This window comes from Phyllostomus discolor, chromosome 2 (assembly GCF_004126475.2).
Source record: "Phyllostomus discolor isolate MPI-MPIP mPhyDis1 chromosome 2, mPhyDis1.pri.v3, whole genome shotgun sequence".
NCBI classification, from domain to species: Eukaryota; Metazoa; Chordata; class Mammalia; order Chiroptera; family Phyllostomidae; genus Phyllostomus; species Phyllostomus discolor.
In genome coordinates, this window is record NC_040904.2 from 6,485,644 (window position 1) to 6,507,253 (window position 21,610).

The 21,610-nt window shown below is 54.9% G+C and overlaps 1 protein-coding gene across 1 annotated transcript in view; it reads left to right on the plus strand.

Moving 5' to 3' along the window:
* The window catches only part of PCP4 (Purkinje cell protein 4), a 54,578-nt gene extending 36,924 nt beyond the window's left edge, over positions 1 to 17,654 (plus strand). Inside the window, exon 3 of the mRNA XM_028505059.2 lies at positions 17,232 to 17,654. Within this exon, the coding sequence (XP_028360860.1) occupies positions 17,232 to 17,359 (128 nt within the window). The 3' untranslated portion in view covers positions 17,360 to 17,654. The remainder of the gene's footprint in view (positions 1 to 17,231) is intronic.
* The last annotated feature ends 3,956 nt before the right edge of the window (positions 17,655 to 21,610 follow it).

Sequence of the window (21,610 nt, forward strand, 5' to 3'; positions counted from 1 at the left end):
CCAGGCCTGCGGTCTCCTGGGGACCCTCTCGGAGTCCCCAGTTTCAGGGCCTGGAGTTAGACTGCAGACTGGTGACTGCACCATGCACTGCTGAGCCCTGGGAGCCACGAGCATCTCTTCCTCCCCGCGGAGGTGCAGCTGGGCCCCACCCCGCAGCCCCGCCTTCCCCACGCAGCCGGGCATTGCTTTCTCTCTCGGGCGCTCAGCGAGGATGCCCCCTAAAGAAATGGGGGTTCCGGCCCCTTTAATGTGAGCCATGCTTTGAACCTTCAAGGGGGAGAAGGAGAGTCAGTATTGTGGGATCACCGAGTTTACAGGATAACTATTTATAAACTTTGCCGTCTCCAGCATTCATGAGAAGCATTTATGATTACTGTTTTTTTTTTTAAAGATTTTATTTGTTTATTTCCAGAGAGAGGGGAAGGGAGGGAGAAAGAGAGGGAGAGAAACGTCAATGTGTGGTTGCTTCTCAAACCCAACTGGGGACCTGGCCCACAACCCAGGCATGTGTCCTGACTGGGACTCGAACCAGTAACCCTTTGTTTTGTAGGCTGGCACCCAATCCATTGAGCCACACTAGCCAGGGCTTGTATTTTTTTTGTTTTTGTTTTTGTTTTTTTTACAGAAATTGCCCCTTGTCATGAGTGAGAAGGTTAATAACTTGCACATTACTAGATTTGATTTAGTAAGACATTTAAAAGTTATATTCCCCTTGCAGGTTACACACCTACTCCCCCCAAGAGAATTGAGCAGTAAGTGCTTCCTGTCCACCCCTGGGAGTCCTTTGTGTTCCGGCCGCGGTCGTCCTGTTCCAGCTGCCATGTCCCTTTTTCCTGTTGGGGTCTGGGGTCAAGTGACCGTTGATCAGCTGACATCTGTATTGATTCTGCAGACCCCGGTCGGGGCAGGGGTGGGGGCTGGGAATACAGCGACGTGGCCGCCTGCACAGTGTTTGCAGGAACACGCCAGGCATTTGTGATCATTCGAAATGGAAGCCTGCTTCTGTTTCTGTGCTTGGCAAGCAGTGCCTTCGGTGTTTCTAAAGCACGCCGTCCCTCTACCGTTCCGCCGCCCCAGCCCCTGAGGGTAACCAGACACTGAACGGCACTCTGCATTGATTTAGAGAGCACAGTCTCCTCGGGCGTCAGAGAGATGCTTTTGCAGAGAGATGCTTTCCTGGTGAGGCACCGATGTTCCCACCCCAGCCTCCTCCTGTTACTGTGGCTCAGGGACCCAAGAGCGCCAGGCCCTGCCTTGGTACCACACAACTCACGGCTCATGTGCAGAATCGCTGATGGTGCTGATCCCAAGACTGTGTATTCCGTGCCTCCGACCTTCCTGAGACGTAGGGTCTCGGCGTTTCAAAGCCAACGGCGGTCTGAATGAATGTGCACTCACCGAAACTGTATTTCCCACTGGCCCATAAAGAAAGCGTTTTCACCGTGTGCTTTGACAGTGGCCTGGGTCGTCGGAAGCAGCCCACAAAGATGCCCGTGGTGGATGTTACAGTGCCTTCCCTGGCCACCAATATGCCCAGAATGTGTCTCCCAGTTAGTCGTCCTCAATAATCGTTTCCTAGGCATTTCAGGAGAAAATTGAGAGCCATTTAGCATCCAATTTTTGCTACGTGTACCCATGGATTAGCTGTCAGCACGCCCCCGCCTCCTCTCCAGCCTCATTGGGCGTTGTGGTCGATTGCTTTTAGGATCTTTATTGTGAGGCCGTTCCCCTGATGGCAGGGCCTCTGAGCCTGCCTGGCTGCTCAGGCGAGGGGCCACCTCCGATTCTGTTTGCTGCGGAGGGTGGGGGATGGGCGAGTCCTGAGAGGTCTGCCTCCCTGCCCTCCTCTGATAGGGCCACTTGCCAGTGGCCAACCCCAGGAAGAGCTGTCTCACCTCTCTGGGTCCTGGTTCCTCCTCGTGGGATGGTGTTGTCTTTAGGCACTTACCTGATTCCGACACACTATGATTCTGTCTGTCCGTGTCTCGGGACACTCTAAGATGCTGGATTTCTTTCGGGTGTATTTTCTGGCAACACTGGGGAAATACGACCTGAATCCAAAGGAGAAATCCAACGCTGATTCTGGTGGAGGCGGTAGAGGGGAAAGAAGGAGGTACAATGGGCAGCATCTGAATCAGATTGTCACGGGCTGTGAACCCGTGATAACAACGAGTGTAAGTATTCCAACAAAATGGGGGGAAATGAGGACATTTGGCCGTTTGTCTGGACAAGCTGCAGTTCAGTAACATGCATTCGATTTGGCAATAAGGCCGCCCAGCCGGGACTGCCCTCTGGGAAGGACAGGTGTGGGCTCTGGCTCACTCACTGCGAGAACAAGAGGGAGTGTTGGGGGGCTCCCCAGGGCCGAACTGGACACACCTGAGCACATAACAAGGCTGTAGCCCACCGGATACCTCCGAGACTGAGGTGTCTGCAGTTTTCCAGCCAGAAGGCATTCCAGCTTCCTTTGGAATCTTTATAACCATTTCACATGTGGGGCTGGTCAATGCCACCTGGTGCCACACACCATTGGAACTGTTCGTGTTGCTGCCCACGTGTCCCCTCTCTTACAGCTACACGGCAATTGCATATTGAGTTACAGCTACTTCTTGAAACGTCCCACTTGCATTTTCTAAGAATCCAGGACATAGATACCTTAAATTATGGCAATGTGCGGAGGCGTGGGACTATAATTTTGAAATTATGAGCCAGATTCATTCGAGCAAAGCTAGAGCTGGGTCCTGGAAAGATGTTGTGAGCTACCTGCAGATAAAATGTTCAGCCTTCATCGGTTCACACATCTCGAAGTGGAACAAAACTGTAAATCCTGGCCATGTCATACACAGGCTGGAGGGAGCCTCTCGGTCGCCCTGGCCATGCACAGCTGGCAGGAGGTAACCCCTGGTGCATGTTCCTTTGGTTCAACCGAGCAGAAGGTCAGATGCCTCTGTTCTCTAACAGACGATGCGGGACCCGCTCCCCAGTGTGCTACCTGCACTGGTTTCCCCCCGCGGCTTCTTGACATCAGCCTCCACCAATGCTCCCTGGAGCTGCAGCCGTCAGCACTGCATGTTTCTATCATGGCTTAGATTTTTGATCTAGACAGAGATACTTCTACAACCTCTACTGATAAAATGCTTTCCAGGGAGGGTATTACAATGCTGGTGCTTTGAAGAGTTATGTTTTTCAAAAGCCTATTTCAAAATGGCATGATTTAGGATCACGTTGCCTGACCCTGGTCGTTTCTCTGGTTTGGGCATTCTTGGAATAAAACACCCTGCTTTGTTTGTGGTCTATAAGGGCTTCTAGGCGGGCTGGCTCTGCTGGGCTGTGTGCAAAGGGCAGGTGCCTGGCTGTCCGGACACAATGTCACGTCAGACACCCAGGTTCGGCAGTGGCGATGGCTCTCGGGCCAGGCACAGCCCACGCCTGAACTCTTCTGAGCTTCACAACTTTCCTACTTCCTCAGAAAGCACTTCTTACTCCATTTCCCCTTGGAATCAGTCATCAGAATATTGTTCTTGAATAATGCAAAAACTAGAACGAAACGCTACTGTTAGCTAGACCTGGTAACTTGGGTTTACTCCATGTGGTTCAGCTACCTTGTTCAGATCTGAGTAACTTTATTCCTTTTGTGGGGACTCGATTTGATTCTCTCTTTACAAATATGTGAACTCATCCTCCTGGTAAGAATAATGACAAAGCCCAAAGCTTAAAATGACTCACCCTTAAAAAGCTATTCCCAACAAATCAGTAAGTACTTGGCCATGAGCTCTTAAAATAGTGCCAGTAAAAAGCAACAGCAGCAACAACAACAAAACAAACAGAAGTGATGTCAGAAGAAGTGTCTTCGCTGCAGACACACGGAAAGGGGTGTGTGAGCCAAGGCTGTGGGCTGTGGGGTGAGGAGACTGGGAGGGGGGCACGTTTTCATCTCTACAAACATACGATTGGCACACAGAGGTGCCCACCTCTGTGCAGAGCCCACCCCTGTCCTCAGGGCATTCCGACACGTACCCTTGGCCACGTTCAAAAAGACTGAAACACATTTTAAAATAGGGAAGGCAGGGACGTCTGCGGTCTTATCTATTTCTGCTCGTTTCTCTTGTCGCACGTGAAAAGGGTAGAGAGTGAAGGGAAGCCCAGGACGCGTGACTGCATGGGGACCCCAGGTTGGTGGCAGCCTGGGGTTTGAGGCTTTGAGCCGGAATGGGCATGTATCAGCCTGGCGGCCACTGGAGCTGGCACAGATGTGGCTGCGGCTCTGTGTCACAGACCTCTTTCAAGGAGCCACTCAGAGCTGTGCCCCCAAACTTGTGTTCTACACACAAGGGACACCTCTGCCCAATAGTCATGTGCATCTAAGAAAGCTCGGCACCTCTGAAAACCCGAGAAGGGAAACACCTGTCAGCCTGGACGGGAGGCGCGGGGCCGAGGAGCCAGACGGGAGTGTGTCCGTGAGATAGCGCAGCCCCTGGGCTTGGCTGAGCGTGGGGGTCCAGGGGGAATGCAGACCCGCCTGCCGGGGCTGGCACACCGCTGGGGACAGCACCTTCCCTCGGGCAGCGTGCAGACAGCAAAGGGAGCAGAGCCCACAGTCCCAGAGCTGAGAAACGGTGTTGGTTCCCCCCTCTTTCCTGCACGCAAGTGATAACTTTTTAGTCCACACTGTTGTCTGCGGTCCCTGTCGGTCACAGAGCTGGACCGATCATTCCACGAGAGCCTGGGTCTCATCCGGCTTTTAGTCTCACCAGCTTTTCTGCTCCTTCCGCACTGAGTCCTGGAATGCCTTTTGTTGCCTTAGCTCCTTCCTTTCCCCTTGGGTCAAAGTCTCAAAGTGACGCGGTGAGGTGAGTTAGAAACTCAAAGAAGGATTTCATGTTAATTAGGTGAACTAATGCCCCTTTGAGGCAACTGGAAGGTGTCCTGTAATTGTGATTGCTTTTGAACTTATTTCTATTTAAAAACTGAGGAATTTTGTAAAACTCTCGACGGTGGTGAAATGTGCAGCGTTTAATTCTTTAAAACTGCTATTTCAACGTTTAGAAGCTGGGGCAAGAGTGAGTCTGAGAGGTTTGCACCCTCTGCACTAGTAAAAGCAGGGGCTACAAAAGGAGGAAGCAAACTCAAGCTACTCCAAAGCTTTCAAGGGAAGAAAGAAGTGGACCTGGAGCAGAGTGAGAGGTGCGAGGTGTGCTCCCACCCACTCAGGGTCACGCCAACTAGGAGCCACCCCTCGCTCACGTTTGCTTCTAGATGTTGGAGCACTCGACAGGTTTTCTGCTTTCACAAGCTGGAGGGGGCAGGTGTGGAGGGAGAAGCCGATGCCTTCTGAGGGGAGAAAGGGTAACGCCGGTTAGGGAAGCCTGAGAGTGACAGTTGGCAAAGGTTACCAGGCACACAGGGAGTGTTTCTGTAAAACACTGAGATTTTAAAAACCAAGTGCTAAAAAGAAAAGGCCACCCACATCAGGAACTGGACAGACGTACATATCAGAAGAAAAGGCATATAGTTGTGAACCTAAAAATAAAAAAAACTTTCAAAGTGAGAGGCAACGAGCATTTTCTGAGATCAAAGAAACGCCGTCTGGGAGGCTGTGATTCGGGCGGAAGCCCGAGCCGTGCTCCCATGACCACACAAAAGCCGGGGGGGGGGGTACTTACGAAAACAGGAAGGGAATGACTGCACCCACAGAAGGGAGGCATTGCTATTGGTGCAGATGGCCTCCCACAGGGGGGCTAACCCTAAATGTTTTTGATTTTCTGTTCAGTAGGCATCAGACCTCCAGTCATCCTATCTGCTTTCCTGTTAACTTTGCGAACAGTTCTTTGGGGCACAGTGCTGCTGTAGGCCCAGTGGAAGGTTATTGTGCCCTGTTCTAACATTGCAAAGGCTTGAGGCACCAGGTGTGTGGGACAGTTCCTCTGGGAGGGCAGTTTCAGGGCTGGTTTAAAGCAGCACCATTTATTTATTTATTTATTTATTTATTTATTTATTTATTTTCATAGTTAAGGGAGGAAAATGAAGCCATACTATACACCTGTGCACAGGGGCATAGAATTTAATCTTTGTTATCAGCTTGAAATGCAATGTTTTCAAATGAATTATACACTTATATGGGTGAGCAGGTGAGGTGCATCTATAAGAAGCAAAAATCCTAAAATAACAACTTCTTAAACAATAACGTTTATTTCCCTTCCATGTAAAAGGAATCTGGAGGCAGGCAGTTGGGGGAAGTCAGGGTAGTTTCAAGGAGCATGAAGCATCTATATTCATGTTTTTCCATCTTCGGCGTAAGACTTCCAGCTCATGGTCCAATATGGCTGCCTGAGCACCGGCATTTCATCACACCTGCATTTCAGCCAGCAGGAAGCAGGTAGAAACTAGAAAAAAGGGCAAAGGGTGTCTGTTAGCTTTCTTTTAAGGAGACTTCTTCCTTTCTACCCACATTATATTGACCAGAGCTTAGTTGTGTGGCCACAATCAACAATAAGAAGGCTGGAAATTTTGCTCTTGGTAACCATGTGCTCAGTCCCAAATCGGGGGTTTGGTAACTAAAGCAGGAAAGGAGGGACATGGAGGCGATGAGCAGACGCAGCCACAGCACATTGCTGCTCGTGGGGTCTCTCGAGCCCCTGCGTACCCGGCCGGCTTGCCTGGAGGGCTGGTCTGCGAGGTGAGAGGGTCCGTTTGTCCCCACTCCCCATTCAGCGTGACGTCGTTTTCTTGGTCAGAGTTGCGAACGGTGGCTTTTTTGAGTGGTTGGTTGCTAGGGAAGTTAGCTGCTGGTTTTTGAGGAGCAATTTCCATGCTTCCTGTGTGGTCAGAAGAGGAAGGAAATGTTTGATACGTTGTTCTCACCCGGAGAGGGGTCTCATGTACCGACTTTCATTCGAGTTATTCTCCAGTAAGCACCGCCTGCGAGCGGATCCCTGAAGACACGGGGCCCCGCCTTTCCTTACGTGTTGTAGCTTCCCCGTCCGCCGTCCGCCCCCGTGGAAGGCTGACGTGCCTGAAGGAGATGGTGGTGCCGGCTACAGAACCCACTTGGCTCCACAGACAGGGGTTTCCAGGCTATCAGCACCTCACAGAATTTCTAGAAGGCAGAGAACCCAGCCTGGGCCATGCACAGCCATGGATGGGACACATGGGAAGCACCCCACCACCCCTTAGGTCATTCCGGCAGAAGTCACTGCTGCTGTCACTCACCGACGGGCATGTGGCGTCAGGCACCAGTCAGTGGATATCGCTGCGGCCGCTGCAGGGAAACCCAGCGCTTCTGCCTGTGAGCTGGTGGGACCTTCCTGTCCTTGGCCATCATCCATGGGCTCACTTCTGCCTTTTTATGACCCTGCCTCGGTCCCTAAGCTTCAGAGACTGCATTCCACTCTCAGGACATCTGAGAATGAATGAATGTCCTTCAAGCTCTCAGCCTCTGCGCTGGAGGAGGAGCGGGAAGGCGAGAGTGTGGGGCTAGCCAGTCTGCGTGCCTCCATCTCCGGAAGTAACCTTGCCCTTGTAGTTGCCCTCTACACATGACAACGTGGGCCGGTGCACTTCCTCCCCACGCCCCTCTGAACGCCCTGAGAGAGAAACAAACCTAGGTGCATCCTCATCCCTATTGCAAACACGGGAGGAGGACTTGAACCCCAGAAAGGCTCATCTGACCACACTCCAGCATTGGACCTTGAATTCGAGCCTTCCTCAGCACCCCTGTTTCTATCACCCCTTGTCTGCCTCAAAAATGTAGGCATTGTGACTCGTGTTATGTGCTGAATTGTGTCCCCCTGAAAATGTGGGTGTTGAAGCCCCGATCGTGTAGTGTTTCAGAACGGGACTCCTTTTGGAGAGAGTGTCTTTGCAGATGTGATTCCATGAAAATGAGGCTGTTAGGGTGGGTTCAAGTTTAATGTGGCTGGGTCCTCATGAGGAGAGGAGGTTAGGATACAGACACACACAGAGCGATGACCATGTGAGGACACAGAGAGGGACAGCCGTCTAGGCGTCAGGGCGAGAGGCCTATTGGAAAGAACCACCCCGCAGATCTTGGCTTCCAGCCCCCAGAGCTGCGGGGAGATGCATTTCTGTCGTCGGAGCTGCCCAGCCTGCGGTACATTGTTGCAGCAGCTTGCACGGACGAGTACAACTGGGAACCGGTTTTGTTTTTCTGATGGAAGAATCCTGGGCTGGTGCTCAGGCAGCCGCGTTGGACCGTGCTCTGGGAGTCTCACCCCCGGGGTGGGAACACCGTCCACGTGGCCATTGTCTTTTTCGTTCTCTTAATGAACTTGGGGAAAAGTCTGGTCTTCGCCGTGCTCATTCTTGGCCGTAGACTCATTTGATGACCTCAATACGACAGCTGGGGAGCCATTTTGTAAAAGCCAGGGGCACGTAGGCAGTGACAAGAGGAATGGAGCGATCAGAAGCCGGAGACCCAGAGGAGCGGTGAGTAAGCTGTCGCCTTCAGCCGCACAAACCAAGCTCCGCATTAATCAAAGCCCAGGGTGAGCGGAGGAGACTGGGCGGGGGGGGGGGGGGGGGGGGGGGGGAGTAGGAGTGCCTCTATTTTAGGGCAGAGGAGAAGTTCTCTCTCTCTCTCTCTCTCTCTCTCGGAAAAGGCTGTGAGCACCCAAGAAGGTGCGAACCTGGTAAATGGAAAGTTTGCAGAAATGGGAATTGCATTTTTATTTGATGTGAGAGCACTTTAGGAGCAGAAAGCCCCCTTGCCCGCGGCCGCTAATGCCTGACCATGCTCGTTAATCTCTGCTGCTTAGCAAAGGCCTGGAAAATTGCAATTCTCCGCACCAGCAGTCCCCGCCTGATAAATCCCGAGCCGGCAGGCAGGAGCAAGACATGGCTCGGAGCTGGACCTGGGCCACTTGCTGGACTCCCAACCTCTGCCCAGCCGTGCAGGGGGGCGGGGGAGGGGCTGCTGGGACCCAGGAACAGCTAGCAGAGATGCTGGGTCCTCCTTCGTTTGCTGCTTCTTAAAAGAACGTGTTGTTTTTGTCTTTTACTGGCATTTCATAAAATGGATGCTCTGTGCCAGCATCGCTAGGTACCAGGCCTGTAAATTCATTTTTATGATTTTTTTTTCTCTCTTGGGAAGGATTGGCCTTTTCTCTAACACTAGAGGCCTTGTTCTCCGAGTATGTTTTGATCCAACGAGAGGCTTAAGGGGTAGAAATTCCAATCCTAACTTGATTTTCTTACCGGGTCTCTTAGCTTTCCTTGCCTCCAGGGCCGAGGCTGCGACTTTCTGAAGGAAGTCACATGGGCTCTCCTGGGCCGCAGGTGACCCTCATGCGGAGAGGGCAGGCACCCTGCTCAGAGGCTGGGAGGCAAGCATGGTGTCCACTCCCTTCTGTGTATCAAGAGCAACACCAGTGACAACTACTAATTCCTTCCCAGTTAGTATTACACTTGGGAAGGAGGTAGGACGTTCTGAGAACCTGGCATTCTAACGCCCCGTTTGCAAGGCGTACACTTAAGTGAAATGACTGTTATTTCTTGACGGCGTGCGGACTCGTAGGCCCTTTTATAGCACGCTCTGTGCCGCACCTCCTCATCAGGCGACTCCCAGTGAGGACAATTACATCCCAATTTACTGCTTAGGCACACGTTTCTGATCTAAGGGTTAGACCTGAGGAGGTAATTTGTTTCCATAAAATAAACCTTCAAATATGGAGAGTTATAAATACATCAACGAAAGCTTTTACCACTCTGTGTGTGTGTATGTGGGGTGTGTGTGTGTGTGTGTGTGTGGGTGTGTGTGTGTACAAGCCCCTGTGTTCATGACTTATTGCCGTAGGCAATGCCTTTACATCATCATAAACTCAGCAACATACATATCTGAGTTGATCAGCATGGAGGTTAGTATGATATATTTCAGATTGATGAAGGTTTCAAACTTTTTTTTAAATCGTATCTTGGGCTGTTTGGGATCCATGACTATCTCTGTTTTGTCTTCAATGACTGTGTCTCTGTTTTTTTAAAGATTGTATTTATTTAATTTTAGAGAAAGGGAGGGAGAGAAAGAGAGGAGAGAAACATCAGCGTGTGGTTGCCTCTCCCGCACCCCCTACTGGGGACCTGACCTGGTCCGCAACCCAGGCATGTGCCTTGACTGGGAATCGAACTGGTGACCTTTTGGTTCATAGTCTGGTGCTCAATCCACTGGGCCACACCAGCCAGGGCAGTGTCTGTTAATTTCTAGAGAATTGATGCTAGTTGCTTAGAGTCTGCCACTTAGATTGTGAATACATAAATCAAGAATAATTTTTTTCAAAAAGTGAAGACTAAGTTTTCAAAAAGTGTTGTTTCTTATCCACCAGGGGCTCCAGCACCCCTTGCCCCAAGGGCAGGTGGGTCACGGCTGGCTTTGGGTAACGGTCTCTCCTTCTCTCACGTCTCCTTCCCCGAGGCTGTACCTGGCCGGCCTTACACGCACTCTGCAGTTTATCAGTCCACTTTCTTTCTGGAATTTCTGAAATTCCATTACTCATTGGTTTGTGTACCTTTGCATTTTCCATTTCCCCGGGGAGAGCAGGGGCCTGGGTTTGCTCTCTGCTCTCTCCAACCCCTGGCCAAGCAGTGGGCCCTGAGCAGGCATTGCAGACCATCGGCCAAATGGTGGAACCGGGTGGCAATTCTCCTAGAATGCCTGGTGAGCGAGCAGATTTTGCAGACTGGCTGGCCATGCCATGTGTCTGGACTTGGACGGCGTAAAAGATCGTGTTTCACCTTGAGCCACACTAACTGGTCCACACGGAAGGCTGTGCTCTTGGCCTCTGTCTGAGGAGCTGAACAGGATGCGGAACAAGACCTGAATTCCGCCCAAATCAGCCCTCGGCCGGTGTTCACCAGTGTAATCCAGGGTGACCTGTCTGGCCCTCTGGGTACCTTTCTAAAACAGGGACAAGGGACATTGCCTGCAGCTCTCATGAATGGTTGCAGGAGCCAGACAAGGTAAAGAATACAAGCTACTTAGAAATCTGTCGCTCCCCAGTGTTAGGTTAGGTGCTATTATAATATATGTCCCCCGCCATTCACGGGCAGAAGCCCTGACCCTCAGTCCCTCAGAGTGGGGCTGTGTCTGGAGACAGGGCCTTTGGAGAGGGGAGTCGGTTCAAACGAGGTCATTAGGGTGAGTCCCGGTCCAATCGGAGGGTGTCCTTATAAGAAGATGAGAAGACACCAAGACCGTGACACCACCACAAAGCAAGAAGACAGCTGTCTGCAAGCCAGAAGGAGAGGCTTCAGGAAAAACCAACCTTTCCCACGCGTTGACCTTGGACTTGCAGCCCCCAGACTGTGGGAGGATGTCAGCTGGTTAAGCTCCCGGGCGGCGGTACTTGGCAGAGGAACACGGCTGCTCCGTGAGAGCAGGCCGGCGGGTACAGGGCCGATGTGATGATCACTACCACTCCGGTGCGAGACGCCGCGTTTCTCAGAGCAGAGGCCCGCCAACGGGATGCGAGTGTGGCACCCTGTTCCCGTTCGGTGGGGTTTCACGACGATGTCGGAGGCTCGCAATGCTCATTTGGATTGTGTTCCGCTGGTAGGAGCTCCTGCCCTCCATGCTGACGGTCCTCTGTTTTACGTGAGCTGTGAAAGGGTCGGTGGGAGAACATCCACCGAAGTCCACGAGGGAGGGTGGATCGAGCACTCAGTGCTGGTGGCTGTTCTTACAGTGCCATCCTTAGGGGGGGCCGCCTGAGCTTGCTCTTGTGACACAATAAAATACCGGACAGTAGGGCCCCTTCCTGGCTCAGTTTCTGCAACGAAAACAACCGCATATTTCAGGGGAAGAGCACCAGAAGCATCCTCGGTAAATCTGAACAGGACCGGCGTCCGTCCTGGAGGGGAGGCCGTGGCAGAACCCGACCACGAGACGTCCCGAGACCTGGGGCCCTCCTTTCTCCACCGGCAGAGCCCCGGGCTGGGTGTTGTCTGTCGGATGCGGTGTCCGCCCAGGGAGAGCGGTCCGTGTGCGTGGGACCGCTCTGCAGCCGTGTGCTCCGTGCTGAGAGAGGGGTTGGGGGAGAAGATAGACGGGTAAAGGGTGGGTGGGTGATGCCAGCTGCCCGGCCTGGTAGGTTCTCCACCTCGGGTCCTCACACTGCCCCCTGTCTCTGAGAACGGGTACTTCAGGGAGCGGACCCGGCGGAGTTTGGGTGAACCCTGGAGGGCTGGGTGCGGGTCCTGGCCCCTCAGGCACACAGGACATTACGGTTACTGGGCTCTTCTCAGCCCTGAGCTCCGCGGGCAGGAAGCCGGGTCTCTGCTTTCTCCGGGGGAGGGGGTCTGATCGCCGTCTGTTCATTTTAACCCGCTAATTGGTATGAGGACTCTTGACCATTATCCTGGTCGGCTTCAGATTTTCTTCAAGGAGGACACACACAGAAATGAAGAAATCCCAGACCCCGAGACAGAAACAAGCAATGACGGTGGAAGACCGGGCAGCCTACAGAATGTTCTGGTGAAATGCTGCCTGTTTGCTCAGACCGACAAAGAGCTGCCCCTGCCGGGAGCAGGGTGCCCATGCGGTCTGCCCACCTCAGGCAGCAGGACCCTAAGTCAAAACGTCAGGCGGTGCCCCTGCAGGCTTCCCGATGAAGCCCCAAGGAGAGGGACCAGGGCGGGGCTGCATGGCCGCCTGCAGGTGACTGCGCACTGAGCTCTGCTGTCCCTCCTGCGGAGAGGCCCGGGAGCTCTCCGTGCCTACCAGCTCTGGGGGCCGGGGCCCTGCTCGTGCACTGGCCCAGGGGCGTTGTTCCAGGGCCCCTGAGTCCTGGGCGGCACAAGTCTTTAGGCACAGTCTTTGGGTGGCATCTTCACGCTCTGTGCGGCTGAGCCGGGACCACCCCGTCACAATCCATCAAAAAGCTGGGGCGGGCCTGACACGGGGCCCAGCTGTGTCTGAGGGATGCGTGGCTGCCTTGCTGGAAAGCACCCCCCCCCCCCATTCCCCTTGCATCAGGACCCCAGCGTCGGAGAGTCTCACCACCCAGCAGATGCAGGGCTCCGAGGCTGGGGGACCAGGTGGCTGCCACGCCCCCCTCGGCTGCTCTGCGGTCCCTGCACCTCCTACCCAACACCACTCCGCCTGCAGTTGGATTTACAGGCGGCCTGGACCTGCTCAGGACGCTGGTACCTAGGCGGGTCAGACTTTTCAAATACATAAAGGTTTGACTTCCCCATTTTGGGATGAACATGTTGAGATCCAGAGAAGCTCTGCACCTTCCGGAGAGCCACAGAGACTCGGAGACGGCCCCAGATCTGCTCTCCCCTGGGCCCACACCCCTGCTTCCACTCCTGGCCCCCGCATCAAGGGCAGGGCAGGGGTCCGAAGGTGGGGAGGGAGCCGGCTTCATCCCAGAGACGGCTGCAGGGCACGGTCTGTCCGAGGCCAGGTCCCCCCCACCCCCCCAGCCAGGTGCTGGTGGCAGAGCTCCCTGGCACGGGAGCCCACGCGGCGGGGCTTTCTCAGGAGCTGCGTCCGTGGAGGAAGGTGCCCGTCCCTGGTCCCCGGTGGCCCCTGCTCTCCACCCAGGCCCTGACCGCTTCCCGCCAGTCGCCCCCCTGAAGCGCCTCCTTACACCATTCCACTGGAGCCACGTTTTCTGTTTAGGAGAGGAGACTCCTGTCGTCTTCCCGTGTGCTCTGCGGGCAGTGCCCGGAGGAGGCTCTGCCACCGCACCTCCCAGACTCCTCCCCCGCTCCGCTCCGTTAAACGCGTGGTGCTGGCCCTGGGGGTGAGGGACCCTCCCGCAGCGTTGCCGTGGAGCTGCCGTGGTCACCACGGCGGGTGACTGGGTTTCGTCGTCCAGATAGAGGCGTGCACCGGGTGGCTGCCTGGTGCAGTAACTAACGCACTTGCTTGCAATGACCGTTACTAACGGAACACCTAGTACGTGCCGGGCCCTGTGTGGGCTGCTGGAACAAGGCAGGGGACGTGTCCCCGGCCTGGAGCTCGTGCCGGGGTGGGTGATGGGCCGCCGACCAGGGAGGACGGGGAGAAGTGGTGTAAGGTGGCGATTGCCCCACGAAGGACCATGATGCGGGGTGAGGGGATGGGGTACACCCCGTGGGGAGCACCCACTGGCTGCTCCATTGGGTGTACCCCATTCCCGCGCCCTTCCTGTTCCCAGCAGACATCATCTGTCTGGGTTCCCGCAGCAGAGAGGGTCCCTGGTGAGGTGGGCGGGCACCCCGTCTCTGTCCTGGAGTGACAGCGAGGCGGGGAGGCTCTGCAGGGGCCGCCCTGAGCCCTTCCACGGTTGCCGTCTCCACTGTCCCAGACGGGGAGCCTTGGCGGCAACTCGATGACTCGAATTGGTGCCAGGCCCGAGGCTCTGCAGAGCGGCCCTGAGGGCTGGGGCCTGAGGGCTGCGGTCCCTCCAGGTCACATCCTTTGTCGCCCCTTCGCTCCTGCTGAGTCCGGGGGCTCCGAGCCGTGCTTTTCCAGGTCCCAGGACCCCCGTGCCACCGAATCTGATGAGCTGCCCCTTCCCCATCACACTCGGGGTCCCCCCTCTGCCTTGCCGGTCCCCGGCCAGCGCAGGGGAATGAGGAACAACTCGGACTGTCCCCAGGGAGCGCTCGGCTTCCAAGTCAATGGAGTGTCATGATTCCTGAAATATGAGTGGTTTGTTTTTTCAACACCCTACTATTTTTCAAACGAGGCAGGAATCTATACATCACTTCTGGCTGAAGATATTAGTTTACGATATAATTGTGAAATCTGTTTTTATGGCCTGTCCTACGGTCTCATTAAATACTCCCTAAATATACATAATTTCCCGCAATTTCATTTATCAGTTGTCAAGAAAATATTGCTGCTTTTTTTTACTTGTTATTATAAAAGGAAAGAGATGAATCAGGCCCGTCCCAAAACGGCGGGCGGCCGCGGCGTTTTACACCTGAAACAGAGCTCTCCCGTTTCTGTGGGGATCAGGGCGAGCTTGTCCCCCCTGCAGTCGTGACCCGGCAGACACAGGGGGTCCTCAGAGAGAGAAGTCTGGGGACGCTCAGTCATCTAAGGGAGGTGACAGGCTGCCTGCATGGGTGTTCCTCGCACCGAAAGCTTGGTTCCTGTTTCAGGCTCTCGGGATACTCACTCCCCGGCCCCAGCTCCTGTGTTCTTGCTCATGGAGCATTTTATTTTGTTTCTTAAATTTTATTTATTATTATTATTATTTTTAAATTACTTTATTGTTGTTTGATGTTGTGGAGCATTTGAAAGCACTGACTTGGGCCTCAGGGGTCCCCGGCCCCTGCCGGGGGTCTAACCTCCCCGAGGAGATGCCCTGCAGGAAGGGCCCCTGAAGAGCCGATCTGAGAGTGAACGGCTCCCGGTTGCAGGAGACGGTCCCGGGCACCACCTGGGTGCTCACGGGTTAAAGCAACGGCCCCCAAATAGTCCCCGGACAAGGATGCACTCGAAAGCTCTGCTTTTATGGGCTTGGGCAGCAAATCTGGGATAGAGGAAAACAATTCTGCCGATTTAGGTCACGGAGCGATTGGTCAGCAGGGCTTGCAGAGCGGTGTCCTCTCCTCCCGGACGCAGGGGTGAATGCAGGGCCCCCGGCGGGAGCTGCTCGTCTCTGGGAAAGGGGAGGGGAGGTTGTTCCGTGGGCTGTGGGGGCTGCATCTCACAGCCAGACACATCCGTAACAAGGACATACGGATGTGCATATCAGTGCATAAAGTAGATATAAATTCCTATCTTCTATTATCTATCTAACCTATCATTTATCTCTTATTGATCTCTTTATCGATTGATTGATCTGCATCTGAGGCAGAGACAGGGAGCAGAGCGAGCAGGAGGGACCAGCCTGCCCCACTTCTCGGTCATCCCAGCGCCCCGTGCCCCTGCGCTGCCTAGACGCTGCCATTCCCCGTCCTGAGGGAGGAAGGGGCCAGACCGGCCTCCTGCGTGTTACTCGCTGCACTCAGGCAGCCTGATGCCAAAGTCAGGAATGCAGCCCTGCCCCTGCCCTGCCCCCCGGCCCCCCGCCTGGGGACTTTCTATCCTGCCTCAGTGTCCCTGATTCTCCCGCCCTCCGTCTGGGTGTGCGCCTCCCACTGCCAGGCTCCAGGCGCAAGGCCAGGTGGCAGAGAGGCCATGGCCCAGGTGCCAAGGGGTGGGTCTGTCCCCAGCTCTGCCGTGAGCCACCTGCAGACCCTGCTTGTCACCTCATCTGCAGACAAAGGAGCTGGATCTCAGTCCTAATGCATCTTAGAGCCACCTGAGAGCCCTTTAGAGAAGGGGGCTGTCGGGTCCCCGCCCCCAGTGACACTATTATTGAACTCCGTCTCGCTCTCCTGAGCCCTCCCCACTGCGGCTGTGTGAAGAGGGAGCCCCAAGTCCAGGGTGGGCCCGGGTCTGGATTTAAAAAAACAAGGGTGACTTTCGTGGCTCTGATGATCAGCTTTCACTGGACTGAGGAGGTTCTTCCCTTTTTGGACTACAGCATTTTAATTATTTATTTGTTTTTAGGATTTGGTGGGACATTGGCCAGTGCTCGGTTAGGTACACGGCACCAAGGGGCACCAGCTCCCATTTGTACTGTGACTTGGCTTCTATTGTGTTTTCACCATCATCACACTGTGCAGCGGTCAAGTCTTTCTGCCTCAGCAAACAAACTGCTAAGCCAGCCTCGCTGGAACCAAATGTTAAGCCTTGTGAAAGCAGCCTCCTTGTGAAGGTCAGATGGTGACATCCATTCGTGACCGTGATACAAACAGAAGCCTTAATAAACAAATCTCATTGGCCGGGGAAGCTGGCCCAGAGACTCCATGGTTTTAACTCAGAGCTGCTGTGAATACCAGCTACCATTGGGTTAATATCTGTAGCAGCGTTTCAACTGCATCTACATGAAATACCGGGAGAAAGTAGCAGCACAGCTGACACGCTTAACACGATATGTAAAATATGAACGTGAGAAACAGAACACCGCGCACAGCAAGTGTGTGAGATGTAGCGATGGGTCCTTGAGCTTCCTCCCCCCGGGCAGGTGTGCGGTTCGGGCGGCCAGCAGACAGCCGACCCGGGTGGGGGTCAGCCCACGCACCAGGGGGCTTCACTTTGCAGACGTGGTCACGTGCTGGGGGCCGTGAGCGCCTCACGGTGGCCGGAGGCCTGGGCTCTCCCGCAGCTTGCTGCCTGGCTTCCTGCTTGCTTCCAGCTCAGGGGTGGCCTCATGTCTGTGTTTTTCTTGCTGCAGATGGGCAGAAGAAAGTTCAGGAAGAGTTTGACATCGACATGGACGCGCCAGAGACAGAACGGGCGGCGGTGGCCATTCAGTCCCAGTTCAGAAAATTCCAGAAGAAGAAGGCTGGGTCCCAGTCCTAGCGGGGGAGCCCCTCCCTAGCCGGCCAGGAGACACCGGGTGCAGCCACCATCTGTCGAGAAACTAAAGAAACCGCCCCCCCCCCCCCCTTAGAGAGGAATCGCCTGCCCACTGCGCACACGCACTGCAGCCCCACGTTGCATGTCCAGACACCCGACCCTCCCCCCTCTTAGCAAGGTGTAGACCACGCGGCTGTGAGCGGCTTCCTGTCTGTGTCCGCCCCCAACACCCCCCCATTCCACCCCCGCAACTGCTTCCCCTGACGTTGTAATAAAATGGAGTGAAGATGCGTGACTCCGGTGTCTGCCTCTGCCTCTGCCTCTCTGTGAACCGGGGACGTGCCCACTGTCACAGGCCTGAAAACCAGGTGTCTCTTTTCTCCTCCCCTTAAGGGCAGAGCCGGAACACCAGGGCGCCTCTGTGAGCAGCTATTCTGTGCAGGCCGAGGCCCAGTCTGAGCCTACCGGTCCCCTTCGGGGAGTCCTAACTCGCCCACCGGCACTTGCAATGCATTTTCTGCTTACGAGGGGACTGGAGCGCTGCACCCTGGGGTGCCAGAGATTGGAAGTGTCGCTGGGGGAGTAGGACTCATCAAGAAGAATGAGAAGAGGGCGTCGATGCATTTGCATTTGGCACGTGACGCTCAGGTTAGCTCAGCAGACACTGTTCAGGACTTCACACAGGGCATCGCACTGATGAGGGAACCTCTGCCACTTACCTGCAGCGCCCTGCACCCCCGAGGCTCCAGGGGAGCAGGTGGTTCCCCCATCCCCCCACCTCCCTGAGCTCCACATGCTGATTCGCTACCTGTCAGGGTTGCTTACCACCACCTGCAATTTGGAGAAGCTGCCCGGCCCCTCTCCAACCCCATCTCCGCCCCTGCAGACCTCACAGGTAAGTTGCTTCGCACACCTCACCTCACAGGGCTCCACAGGCAGCCAGGAGAGGTCCATCTTGTAGGGGGGATGGAGTCAAAGGCTGGGGGGGGGGCTGGGTGTGTGCCTGCCTCAGGGCCCCAGGCGGCAGGACCCCCAGCCCCCGCGTCTGGCTGTTGTTTGAGCTCTGCCATGCGCAGACCTGTGTGGGAGTTGCCGCTCGTCCTCAGCACCCCGAGAGGCTCCGTGACAACACAGCATACAGCTGTGCAGCATCTGATTTGTTCCCTTTGCCAGCTCCTCCGCCGAGGACCCAGGTGGAGGGGGGAATGTGGTGGGAAGAGGAGGGCAGGGCTGTGTGTGTGTGTGTGTGTGTGTGTTCACACACACGTGCCCGGGGTGCAGGTGTACAGCAGGGTGGAAGCCACCAGCAGCGTGCAAGGCAATGCCTGGGGCAGAGGCGAGGCTGCTCCTGGCAGAAGGAAGGGCATGCTGGGGAGGATTCACTCTCAAAAATCCATCTGAAAATGTATTTGTTGTTTGGTGTAAGGGGACCTCTCCTGTTAGGGACGGGGTGGGGGCAGAGCTCTGGGTTCCTCTGATGGGTCTTTAATCAGAGAAACCTAAATGGAATCACTTTGGCACTGAGAATCGCCTCAGCGGTAGGGACCCGCCAGGGCTCCCGGGCACCTGGTGGCCTGTGGTCCCCGCTGAAAAGAGGGCAGCAGGTTGAGGGGACGCTCCAGAGAGAGTTTCCTGAGATGGGGACAGCGCAAACGCCACACGAATCAAAAAGGTCGTGATGCAGTGTTCTTCAGAGTTCCCTGGAGCCCCGAAGGAAAGGAAGCCGGGAACAAAACAAGTGCTTATGTAATTCGGATGAATGCCCTCCACGCCCTGTGTTCCCAGCACCCCCATTGTTCCTCTGAGCGTTTCACAGAAAGGAAGCGGGGCCTCCCTTGCTGGGCGTGTCTGGCCCCCTCTGGCCCCCTCTCCTCCCCCGCCAGCTGACCCGTCTGGAAGCAGGTCTGGTTTTGCAGTGAGGTTGCTCCCCCTAGAGGGGCTGTCCCTGCAAAGCGGGAGCTCCCGGGCAGTCGTGTCCCCGGATTCTCAGGGGACAGGAAGCACTCCCTCAGCAGCACTGGCACAGAGCGCGGGTGGGGGGAGGGCTGTGATGGTCCGTGAGGATACACCCTTCTCGCCATGATCGCCACGATCGATCGCGGGTCAAGGGTACCTCAGGCTTCCTTTGAACCACAGGGGGGAATTTAATTATGGCTTCTCAGCTGGATTCCTGGGAGTGTAGAAGTCCAGCTAACAGCACGGGAAGATTCTAACTGGGCCTCTTCTGCCTGGGCACCGGGCGTGCTGAGTCTACGGCCTCGTGGAGCCCGAGGGAGGAGGAGTGGCTCAGGCTCCTGGCTTTGAAGGGGCCATTCCGTTCCCCTGGGCTGCAGGGTTCATCCTAGAAGGAAGGAGCGAGTGTCCCCAGGGTGCACCCGGGCAAGCCGGAGTGTCACTAATTTAATTTTGTTTCATAAGTGTGTTTTTTTTGCTTTTTTAATTGTTGTTCAAGTACAGTGTCTCCATTTCCCCCCCAGCACTCTCCCCACCCCACCCCCACCCTTGATGTTCTATGCGTGTTTACTGAACTCCACCACGCGTGTGTACCTGGTGCTGCGGCCATCCCTCGCCACGGCGCTGGCAGGCTGGGGGAGCAGAGGCCCAGACAGGCAGACACGAAAATGGAGAGATTCAGACATGAAAATGTGGGGGCCGTCCAGGGGGGAGGCAGGTCAGCCGGGCTCAGCCAGGCTTGCAGGCTCACCCCGGTCTCCCCGAGGGGCCGCTGTGCTGAGATCGATTGGAAAGATGGTGGGAGTCACCGGGTGAATACGGGTGGGTGGCTGGTTGGTAGAGAAGCAGCTGGGCCAGGCCCCGGAGGAGAGAGAGACTCAGGCCTGCAGGCCCAGAGGCACGATTTGTTAGCACCAGATTGGCGGGGGGGGGGGGGGGGGGGGGGGGGGGCCCTGTAACCCCAGCACTTGGGACTTACAACTGGATTCGTCTTTGACTGACAAGTCAGCGGGCCAAGTGGCTGCAGAGGGTGGCCTGCCTTGAGCAGGCGGTTTTCTTCCCGTCAAGGTGATGATCGAATCTACTTGGCAAGGGGGATGGAGAAATGTTAGGAGCTAAAGTAAGATGAAACCCCCGAGAGCCTGGCTCCGTGCGGGTGTCTGATAAATGGAAGCTGTTAGTCACAGGAGACCTAGGTGACGGAGTCAGCCACTGCCTCTCTCACCAACACCCTGTACCAGCCCAGCGTTCCCAGGACTGCGCTCCTCCTGGCTGCAGCCAGCGGGTCGAGGTGGAAACCTGAGCCGAGGGGGGAGCTCAGCCAATCAGAGTCCTTCAGTGAGTCTGACCCAGCAGTCAGGGGAAACGAGCCAGTTAACAGCATGAAGTTGTTGACTCCAGGCCAAAGCTGGTATTGTGGCCAGTCAAAACTGCAAAAAAAGCTTTTTTTCTTAAAAGAAAACAAAGTAAACTTTCCCCCCCAGGAAGCTTCAAAAGCCCATTTGGGGAGGGGCACAGGAGGATGGATGAGAGGGTGTGAGCTCCTGGACCCGTGGGCCACGAGAAGCAGAGGGCAGCCGAGGCTGAGCTGGTGGTGTGGGTGCCGTGTGCAGAAACCCACTCGCACGGGCTGGAGAGAGCAAACTAACTATTCAGGTCTCCCAGCCACCCCATAACAGCACACCTACGACGCCCACAGAGGAGCAGAGCGCCACGGCAGGTGGAATTACATCACATTTGTTAACAAATTGGGGCACAGTGGGGGAAGAATTGATGTCTTGATAGCACTTTGTGACTTTCAGTCAAGTTTCATAATTTCTTCATATAGGTCTTTTGTTCTCTTTCTCATTATTTCATGGTTTTATTCTCCTCCTAAGTAGAGTCTTTCCCTGAAGCATTCTCTTGTGGGTTTTGCTTTTTTTTTTTTCTGGGGAAACTGCTGATATCTGCGTGTTTGACTCTGTAAAACTGCTCACCTGACTGAACTACGCACTCTCTGTTCAGGTTTGGGTGGATTCTTTAGGATTCCCAGGTAGACAGTCCCATCATCTGCAAATAACAACAACTTTGTCTCTTCTTTTCCACTCTTTTTAGCTCCTTTCATTATTCTTGTCCTGTGTTTGGAGGGAGGCTTAGGTATTGTTTCAGCCTCAAGTGACGCTGGTGGGCCGTCTCGTACAGGGGCCATGTCCCTAGGTCCCCTGTTTGGGGTTGATTGATTTTAACCTCAGAGAGTCATCCCTGTTCAAGTCCTGCAGTCCCTTCACTGTATCTTTGAATGCAAAAAAATATTTTTATGCC